Raw genomic sequence first — 11,543 nt, forward strand, 5'->3', positions numbered from 1 at the left:
AAAATAACAATACTACTTCAGATTTTATAACATATAATCAAGCTTCACAAAACTTTGAAATGACTTTTTTATTTATAAAAAAATAATTAATTTTCCATTGTTTGTATGCAGAATGCGGCTTTCTGATTGGTTGAAATTTTTTTTTCATACCACTATGAAAAAAATTCTGAGAATGCCGCGAAAAATGTGACGTCACAATACGACAATTGACGTGTATTGATTAGAGAAAAAGAATCCCATATAAAACCAGTAAAATCGTACATAAAACATGTTTTTAATTATAATATTATTTTCAAAAATTAATTATATGTGTTGATGTCAATTATTCTTCAGTTTCATAGGGGATATGAAAAAAAGTTTGTTTGCAAACTTCTGTAAGAATCCACTAGATTCTATGTGGATTCATACAGTTTGCAAACAAAATTTAAAAAAAAAATGAAAAAAAATGAAAAAAAAAAGTATTTTGTCAACTAAATCGCATTGTTTAAATTCTATGAGATGCATTTAATTATTTATCCACTTTCAAAACAGAATTCAATCTCAAGCTTTCGACACGTTTTAAAAATAGTGTAAGGTTAAAGTATGGAACTTTTGTTTCTTTTTATGACAATATAAAACGGTCTACTGTTGTTTTCAACAGATCATAATGTTTGAGAAACTATACATACATTTCGACATTGAGTCTTTCAACCAACATGAAAAATATATCTGAAACATTCCAAATAGTTTATTGTCAAATAGTAATAGGCCTGAATATGAACCCTTTCATTATAATGATAGCAGCATATTTTGAGTCAAGTGTGAGAGTTAAAAACATTGAGTGACGTGCAAATCAATAGAACGAATATTCACACCCTGCCTACAACGACCATCTGTCAGAAATTGTCCGTCCGTCGTCCAGGGCAGAGCTACATGTAGCCTAATACAACACACTACTATTTGGACAGACCTGTTGTTATTAATTTAACAATGTACATTCAGCTATAATGATCAGTGTGGATAAGGTGAGATTGATAAATGCAATCAAGGTCTGCACCTGGATTTTTTCTGCGATGACTTTAAAACTCTTACCTGTGTCAGTGAGAGCAAGGCATGTCAAACATAGTAAACAACATCGCATCACTGTCTTTTAGGAGCTTTTCTCAAAGAAAACGTAGAGAACAAACATTTGAAGGAGACAGACGTAGAAAACAAAATGGCAGCGTCCTTGCGAACTTTATCGTGTAGCCCACTATACACGGTTTTAAGAAGTGTACAGTTAGGAAATCGATCACAGGTATATTTAACACATATATAGGCAATACAAAACTCATTCTGTCGACATTTATGACTATTTTACATGATACGTAACCATCTGATCACGTCTACATCTGCTCAATTTCACAACACGGTTGATCAGTTGATCAAAGTGGACATGCGTCTAGTCTTAAATTAAAAAAAATATCCAGACATACTTACTTATAAAGAATTAGATATGTCTGACTATTTTTAATAAAAGACTAGACATGCCCCTGAGGTCGGACCAACATAACTGTTTTAACTTTTTATAAGTATTTCTGGATATTTTTTTTAATAAGTCCATAGGAAACTAACCTAATTCCAGCCCCATTGTACTTTGAATGTTTGCTGCGGCTACCAGATGCTCTTCAAGCTTTCAAACAAATCAGTTTCTACTGTTTAAATACATAGCAGTTATCAGAGTCCTTAAAACGTTTGTAACATATTGGTTTATATACAAAGAAGGCAGAAGTACCAATCTTCAGCCCAGTACATTGTAGTTCCTAACTCCAGCCAGTCAGTACATACAGTCCCTAATTCCAGCCGGGTACCAAATACATCTCCGAGAATCAATATACAGGTCAGTTTAGCAAAACATAAGTAAAACAAATAGAGTAAATAGTATAATTTAATTAATTTATATAATTTCAACAAAATGAAAAGCAACTTTTAAGAATCTACTAGGCCTATATGTAGGCTATATTGATATGTCTACATGCATTTGCCTCTATGACCATTTTCAATTTTTGCTGGACGTTTTTTTCACTTTTTTTGATTTTGGTGTACATTTTGCTGCTTCTCGCTTGAGAGTCCTTCGTAGTTTTGCCGTTTCCTTTTTATTTTCTTTGTCTTGCTTTGCTTCCAACTGTTTTGTTTTGTGGCTGATCACTTCCTCCGATGTCAACACAAAATATCTTTCTTGTACTTTTTTCTTATTTTTTACGGAAGTGGTGCTTGTCGGATACGGCAATACATCTGCATCCTTATCGAAGGGAGAAGACGTATTTTGAAATGGGAACCGGCTAATAGCTTTCTGATTCACATCATTGGTTATCTGAAAAAAGTGTTTGTCATAAAAGAGTTACTTTCACACTTATACCCATATATAATCAAACTACACATCAAATGTTCTAATTTTAGTTTCATTAATTTCTAGTGTCATTTTAGGTGGATAATAATAATAAAAAAAACAATGTATATTTCACTACCTGCTGCATATCTATACAAGTAAATATTTGATAAAATCAGAAAGATCAGTATCAGCAAGTGATCATATTTGTAAGTTATACACATTTGTATAGCAATGAAAATCCACTCATTATACACACATTATACATGTCATTTAAGGAACCAACCAAAACGCCAAATTTGTAGTATGGATATGACCGACCAGTCTTGTAATCGAACCAGAGGTCTGAGACAAAACTTGTTATTGAAATATTTTAAACTACCTTAAAAAATTGGTTTTGCTAAAACCAATCCCCATGGACGCTCTATTGCTGGCGTAGTCTATGAGTTTCTCTTCATCGTCATGTGGACAGCTTCGGCTTGCGCCCAGGGAGGGATCCATCCTCAACACCATTGTGGATTCTATCTTGTATGGTACCCCTTGGTATACCATACGTCCTAGAGGCCTCTCTTATACTAAGAGTCCCACTTTTTATATCGGCCAAGGCTGTGGTCATTTGTTCCACTGACCAGTTTTTGTGTTTTCCTGGTGGACCTGGTGTTGGATTTTTTTTTGTTTTTCCCATAATTATTCTTAAAGAAAGATATATACTTATGTCATGCATTGTATGTCACTATGTGTAAGAAGAAAACCGCCTAGGTTTATCAATGACACACAGGCAATGTTAGAATTACATTACAGTATTACTGCAGATGATATTTCAATAACAGCAGCTAAATTTATACATTTATACATTATTATTTAATCTAAATTCTATAAATTGTTATAAATTTGTTATTATTTCTAAATAATAATCTATGTTATTACTTCATGCATCATGTATGCCTAGCGCAGGTGTAAGATTTAACAACGTACCCAATTCCAGCCCCCTAGTACCTAATTCCAGCCTAGGCTGGATTACGGTACAATAGGGGGCTGGAATTGGGTAAATGTCAACTATTTTGTCAATATGTTGTTTATTTATTTATCACAGATATTCTGATGAAACAATAGTCATTTAAACAAAGCAAATTATTTGAATTGCTCTCATAGTAGTAGCAAGTAAACTTCTTTTCAATATGGACCAGATAAAGAAAGCGTTTTGTCGATGCATTACCTGAAAAGTTGTCTTCTTCTGAAACACTGCTTTTGCACTTTTCAAACTTTGCCGCCAAAACAACTTCAAGGTCACTGAGGACACTTGCATCATTGAAAACAAAAACTGCACGTCCCTTAGATCAATACAAATCATTGTCAAATGTGATTGGCACACACAAACACTCTGTATGCCAAAGTAAAAAAGTGGCTGGAATTAGGTACATGGCTGGAATTAGGTTAGTTTACCCTAAGACTCGAAATGTCCCTGTGGTCGGAGAGTACTGTACAGGTAGCGGAGCAAGAGCTTTGTCGTAGTTCGATAGTAGGCTTGTATGCCAAAGTAAAAAAGTGGCTGGAATTAGGTACATGGCTGGAATTAGGTTAGTTTACCCTAAGACTCGAAATGTCCCTGTGGTCGGAGAGTACTGTACAGGTAGCGGAGCAAGAGCTTTGTCGTAGTTCGATAGTAGGCTTGTATGCCAAAGTAAAAAAGTGGCTGGAATTAGGTACATGGCTGGAATTAGGTTAGTTTACCCTAAGACTCAAAATGTCCCTGTGGTCGGAGAGTACTGTACAGGTAGCGGAGCAAGAGCTTTGTCGTAGTTCGATAGTAGGCCTACAACATGTAACTATTTACTAGTTTCGTTCCAATGTACAACAGTAGCTATAAATGGTATCACAAAATAAAAATAACCTTTACTTTATTCTATAATTCATGAGGACATGTATGTTCTTATATTGATGAAATTAACTTTAAATACTTATAAAAGAGTACAGTAGTGTTCTTCAATAGAGCTTATATTGTTTGTTAACCAATTGTAAATGATGAACAATAAAGGTTATTTTAATTTTTTTTTTAATTTTCAATCACATTCTGATAGGGTCCCACACATTTATCAAATTATCAAAATGAGAACTAGTCCAGTGACACTGGAACCACTGGACATATCAAAAAAACTTTAGAGGGGAATTAACCATAACCAACAAAGGTCATCCCATGGAGTTACTCCTATATGTATATGAGGTCTTATTCCACCTGATTACATTGGTGGATATCGTTACATGACAGCCTGTCAAAAGTTTCTTGTCGTGCAAACCTCTAATATTATTGGAGTACCCATGGAGTCAGTGCAACTCAATCCCATAATCAAGGGAAAGAGGACTAAAGCTGACAATAGATTATCGGGCAGCTTTTTCAGTCAGTGTAGTAATTTTAGCAATTACTGCTATCCAGTCATCTTATAAATGCTTGTTCATTCGAAAGTTAGAACTGGTCAAAATAACATTTTTAACAAAATTAATTTTGGACTATATTGTCTACATATATACTTTCTGAAATTTATCTTGCATAATGGGGTGTCAAATGGATGTCCTTTGTGTGACATGGTTCAATGCACTTCAGTTGTCGTTCACAAAAAAAATATCTTTTAATTTCATTGCTATATATTTTTAGCCCACCATCATTAGAAGGTGGGCTATTCAAATCGCCCTGCGTCCGTGGTCCGTCGTCCCTCCCTCCGTCCCTCCCTCCGTCCGTCCGTCCGTCCGTAAACAATTCTTGTTATCGCTAATCCTCAGAAAGTACTGAAGGGATCTTTCTCAAATTTCATATGTAGGTTCCCCTTGGTGCCTAGTTATGCATATTCCATTTTGGGACCGATCGGAAAACAACATGGCCGACAGGCAGCCATCTTGGATTTTGACCATTGAAGTTTGTTATCGCTATTTCTGAGAAAGTACTGATGGGATCTTTCTCAAATTTCATATGTAGGTTCCCCTTGGTGCGTAGTTATGCATATTGCATTTTGGGACCGATCGGAAAACAACATGGCCGACAGGCAGCCATCTTGGATTTTGACCATTGAAGTTTGTTATCGCTATTTCTGAGAAAGTACCGAAGGGATCTTTCTCAAATTTCATATGTAGGTTCCCCTTGGTGCGTAGTTATGCATATTGCATTTTGGGCCCGATCGGAAAACAACATGGCCGACAGGCAGCCATCTTGGATTTTGACCATTGAAGTTTGTTATCGCTATTTCTGAGAAAGTACTGAAGGGATCTTTCTCAAATTTCATATGTAGGTTCCCCTTGGTGCCTAGTTATGCATATTGCATTTTGGGATTGATCGGAAAACAACATGGCCGACAGGCAGCCATCTTGGATTTTGACCATTGAATTTTGTTATCGCTATTTCTGAGAAAGTACTGAAGGGATCTTTCTCAAATTTCATATGTAGGTTCCTCTTGGTGCCTTGTTATGCATATAGCATTTTGGGACCGATCGGAAAACAGGCAGCCATCTTGGATTTTGACAATTGAAGTTTGTTATCGCTATTTCTGAGAAAGTACTGAAGGGATCGTTCTCAAATTTCATAAGTATGTTCCCCTTGGTGCCTAGTAATGCATATAGCATTTTGGGACTGATCGGAAAACAACATGGCCGACAGGCAGCCATCTTGGATTTTGACCATTGAAGTTTGTTATTGATAATTCTCAGAAAGCACTGAAGGGATCTTCCTGAAATTTCATATGTAGGTTCCCCCAGGTGCCTAGTTATGCATATTGTATTTTGAGACCAATCGGAAAACAACATGGCCGATAGCCAGCCATCTTGGATTTTGACAATTGAAGTTTGTTATCGCTATTTCTCAGAAAGTACTGAAGGAATCTTTCTCAAATTCCATATATAGGTTCGCCTTGGTGCCTTAATCTTAAATTTTATATATAGGTTTCCCTTGTTTGAAAAGTACTAGAGGTTTCTTCTGAATTTACACAGATTAGTAAGACTTAGAAGAAGAGAAAAGTAGAGAAAAGATCAATCTGACATGGAACCTATGAAGAACATTCAATGGTGGGCGCCAAGATCCCTCTGGGATCTCTTGTTAATATATACATCCCCAACAATCTAGTTTTTGCTGATTTATATACACTGTAGTGGTAATAGATTATGAAAGAAATTTGATTCAATGAAAGGGCTTTGCAGACCTGTAGAAAAAGACCCTAATGCACTCAAACTCTTGTTCTCCTTACTAGCCATGGGTTGTTCTATACACTACAGTTATTTTCAGTGAAGAGGAAGGTACTGGATTATAATTCTCAGTAAGCGAAGAGTTTTTGTAATTTTGCTTATATCTGAGACTGGCTATATATGATTATTCTAATCATAGTACGGCAATTGAAGTTCTTGATCTTATGGTATGAATTGAAAGAGGAAATGATATGACAGAACCTAATCCTTAATAAAATAAAGAAACTTCAAACTATAGCGAAGATGCTGCTGCCGAGCATAAAGGTTTGCCAGATGCAAGTGAGGATCGAGCCATTGATTATAATAGACATTAGAAAGCAAAATGTAGATCCAGAGTATAAATTATATGTGCAGCAGATTGATTTTAGTCTCGTTCATTTCCCCAAGCAGGCAAAAACAAATCTTGAACACTGCATGGGTGGGGAGGGGAGGAGTCCTATCTCTTACATATATATACAAAATACCCTGCCCATGCTATGCTAGGCCTCAAACTTTTGACCTCTTGTTATTATCTTGACCATACTCCCCACTTTTACACTACTCTCTCCTTCACAAAGACAACCACAACTTGGCTTCTTTAGCTCAAAGGAAGCTTCTCGAACTCTTCAATCTACTCTTGGTGTAGTTGACAGTTCCAAATCTGTATTAGAAGGGAGTAATGAAAAGTACCCTGCCCATATGCTTGGCCTCAAAGTTGCAACCTCCCACTCTCTGAACAGACAAAACGGAAATTTCCACTACCATGAACCGGTAATTAAAGTGACTTATACTCTCCACTTTACACATACACCATATTTGGGGATACATATAAAATGTATATAATGTACATACATATAATGTTCTTTTGAGAAAAACTACTTTTGTTTGCTTTTAGATCCAAGTTCCATGCCGCAGTGCCAGTTTTCTAAAGAAATTCTGGAAAGGTTCTTCAAAATCAATAGAAGTAGATGATGAAGAAGATGACATGGTCTTTCCAAGAAAAAGTCCAATCACAAGCTTAGATGGATTGCGGTCCCTGAAAAAGAGAACGTAAGTTGAATATTTGCTAATGAAATTTATATCTCTAGATGGATTTTACCATACATGCATATGGCAATTACGGTACTAATATATACATGCTCATTATGTTGGTTCAAACAAATCTTTTTAGGAGTAAAGTAAGCAACTACTATCCATTTTCAACAGTAAAAATGATAAAGTAAGGACTGAGAATATCTGTTTCTGTTTACCCTAGTATTATTTTTATGCATACTCTGAAATGTTCTTTTTTTATTTTATTATTTAAAATATTTACCATTCTTAGGTAAGGACTGTTAAATTCAAGATTCAATATCTACCTTATCATGGTAAAATTTTTTGAAAAATGATTTCTGTCACCAACCTTAAATTTTTTAACATAATTATGTTATGTGTTAAAACATTTTTAGGCCAAATAATCATAAAAAATAGCAAAAAGACCTTGGTTGTGGGATTTTTACAGAAGTGTTATCTTAATTGGCATAAAGTTCAGAAATTCTGAGAATATTTAATTTTGTTTGTTTTACAGTGGAGTGAACACAAAGAGAGGTTACACTCCTCCAGAGGATGTGGAGGAAAGGATACAGAGGATTGCTGATGGTATTTATGGGGAGCAAGAGAACTGGAAAGATACACATTTAACCAACCGTGCCCACAAGTACAAGGTGTGTATGAATCAATTACTAATATTATTACTTAATTTTATTTATTATACCTTATGTAAGATTATCGCCTTGTTATTGGTCAATTCCTAATCACATGACCTGAAACAATATGCAGTGTCAGAAACAGCGGTCAACATTGCCGTGGGATATTGCAATGTTCCCCGCTCCGCCCGAAAACGCACGATTGTTTCTTACGGAAAATCCCGAACATTGAGAAGGGAGACAATTCTTACAAACGCAACAGTGTAGTTTTACATAGATAAAGAGAACTGTACCAGATAAAACAGATTTTTTCACTAGAAAATTTTTCTATTCGGTATAATAAAATAAATAGTGCCCTTGTCTGAGGGGAATATGGAGGATTGTTTCCCCTCGAGAACATTATCTTCCCTCGCCTGTCGGCTCGGGAAGATAATGTTCCCTCGGGGAAACAATCCTCCATATTCCCCTCAGACAAGGGCACTATTTATCTAATGTTATTGCTATTTTCATATCATATGATATGCCATTCAGATTTAGCTCCTATACAATTAAAAAGAAAGATTATATATTTCCTTGAACTTTTTAAAAAATGAAAAAAAAAGAATTTGCATATTTCTAAGTTGTGCTGTAATATTTGCATAATTTTTTTTTTTATTGAAAATTGCTGCCAGTTTTCATAAAGTTAAATACATCAAGAATCAGCTTCAACAACTTCTGGCAGTAAAGTTGACAAGAGTTGTGTCCCTTGCCTACTTTTGCATTAAGAAGATTTCTCAAAATTAATGCTTAATAATAATCGTAAGAACATGTTGGCATTTCTGATATATTTTATGGGTAATTATAATGTAAAAAGTCTGTTGTGAAGTGTTGTCCCAAACAATTTTATCTTACCTACTTTATAAGGCAAAGCCTGGTGATACACCACTTTTGTGTATTGTAATTTAGCAAAATGCTGACACGTAAGTTATTTCATTGCCTTGTGCCAAGTTTTGTGGGAGATCCTTAATTGTGATCCCTAACGAGAAAAATACAGTAATTACACCTTAGGTCTTCTGTGTCATCTGCGACAAAAAGTCATGAAAGTTAGATTATGGTGTTACCATTCCAATGGCAATTTTAAATTCTTTTTTGCTGTATTTTTAGGTTAAAAACCTTAGATTTTGAGAAATTTATACAATTTTTTTCATGCTTCTCCAATTGACTTTCAAATTTGCTATGAGTCGAATTCGAGTTTTTTGGTTCAAATGTAATTTATTAATTTATTAAGGTAAATTTGAGAATCAGATATTTTGCAAAATTTATATTTGTTTTGTAATTCATAATATATATACAAATTATAAATAATACCTTGGTAAAATATCTTTTTCTTATTTTACTTTCCTCATTTAGTAATTATCATACAAGATCTTATATTTTAGGTAAGAGTTGACGTTCTTTCACAATAGCTAAATTTGTATTTTCATCAATATTTATTTCCTCCACAGTTCCTGACAGAAACTATCAAGGAGTTTAACCACAACATACCGAACATGGTCCTGACAAATCTTGATAAAGTGAATGACGTTGTCCTCCATTTCAGCACGGAAGTCATGGAAACAAGTGCTCTGGAAGACATTTCCAAATTAGATCTTCCCGAAAACTTACATATAAACTTAGACTATATCAAATTTAATGAAAAGGAAGATACATTATTCGGGGGCAAAACAGCGTACCCAGGACGGCCCACGATCATACATAGCATTAAACACAAAAGACAGTACAAAGTGACGGAACAGGAATGATGTATCATCGAACCCTTAGTCATCACGTTTGGATTGTGTTACGTACTTGTCTTAAAAATTAAATTCTGCTTCAGAAAAATGACTGAGTCAGGAAAAAAGATTTCTGTTATAAGTTTGGTGTGGTTTTGTATAATTAATGAACATTTAATATCATCACATATTGAAAATATTACAGAAAATAATACGTAGTGCAGTACTAATTTAATTGAGATCTTGGTATTTGATTATTAGTCAGAGAGATCGTTATCTTGGGAAAAATATGGAAGAAATATACAGATAATTCTTAAATGTATCAAAACATACATAATGTGGTCTTGTTTACAAAATTATATAGCAATTTATATTTATTAAATTGAAAATGCTGCATCACTGATCATGAGGGCAGTTTGAAAAATGATGTCCTAAAGGAGGATTCGGCGATGTTTTCACAGATTATTGTGTTTTGTATGTAACAATTTGTAGTGAGTGACACGGTAGGTTAAAGATGAATGTTTCTTGATGATGGTCGTATATACATGTAGTATGCACCATGTCAGTTTGAATAAATGTGTTTTTTAGTCGATTGAAAAGTGGCAGAGCTGCTAGCCTTGTACTTTCCACAGTACACATACCACTGCCATATCAAAAATTGTTCAAATTCACATTTTCAATGCAAGCGCCTGTGCATACCACCTCTATATACTACCCAATGTTACTCATACCCAATGCTCACTACCACCTAATCTACCTCACTGTTAGAAATTTGGAAAGGGAAGTAACTCTAGCTGGTATATTAATTTGTTCATTCAACTTGATAGTCGTTTTCTTGAAAACTAGGCATATATTTTACGTGATTATCGTAGACTCTATGGCATCAAAGTTTGAAATTTCTCGTTTTCATGAAAGTCAAAATCAACAATAATACTTATGATAAATGCCAAAGGCTGTTTCTACATTCTGTAATATCGGAGTGCACATCATTCTTTAAGAACTCATTCCATTGAAAATATTCAACTAAAACCACTAACATATATATATGCTGTATACACTAGTATATACGTGCCTGCCTCAATTTTATAAACTACAACGTAATTTGAATTAGAACATAGAATCACTTCCACTTCTGATCATGAAAGTGCTAGAACCTGTCTCCAATTTATAAAATAAATTCATTTATCATAACAAAATCATTCTTTCCCAGAAAAGTTAGCCAACATACAGCCCACTATCCTCTCCTTTTACAGAATAAGATTCGTTCTTTTTTGGAAAGGAAAATATTTTTGTATTTTGCTGAAAGGCAGAATGACTCCCCTATTGCTTTTTGTGATAAGGTTTGATGTTTCGCAGTTCCGGAAATTTCTTTGTCGTGCTTTCCTGTCTTCGTGATCCTTGCTAATGATGTGTCATTTCTATGCAGGAATAGGACAGAAAAGAAAAAAAAAAAAAAAAGAAAAAAAATCCCCAGAAGAATTAATGATAAAGAGTTAAAAAAAAAATGGTAGGTGCTGCGAGCTTTTAACAAAACCTTCTCCGTTGCTCTTTAGGACT

General features: G+C 34.6%; 1 protein-coding gene across 1 annotated transcript; it reads left to right on the top strand.

The window, feature by feature from the left end:
- Positions 1-1,144: 1,144 nt before the first annotated feature.
- Positions 1,145-10,125, top strand: LOC117332729 (39S ribosomal protein L50, mitochondrial-like). Its single transcript, XM_033891750.1, has 4 exons — positions 1,145-1,276; positions 7,446-7,600; positions 8,118-8,253; positions 9,720-10,125. The coding sequence occupies exons 1-4, from the start codon at positions 1,196-1,198 to the stop codon at positions 10,014-10,016; spliced, it is 669 nt and encodes a 222-aa protein (XP_033747641.1). The 5' UTR covers positions 1,145-1,195; the 3' UTR covers positions 10,017-10,125.
- Positions 10,126-11,543: the final 1,418 nt, after the last annotated feature.

The sequence above is a fragment of the Pecten maximus genome, chromosome 8 (assembly GCF_902652985.1).
Source record: "Pecten maximus chromosome 8, xPecMax1.1, whole genome shotgun sequence".
Taxonomy (NCBI): domain Eukaryota; kingdom Metazoa; phylum Mollusca; class Bivalvia; order Pectinida; family Pectinidae; genus Pecten; species Pecten maximus.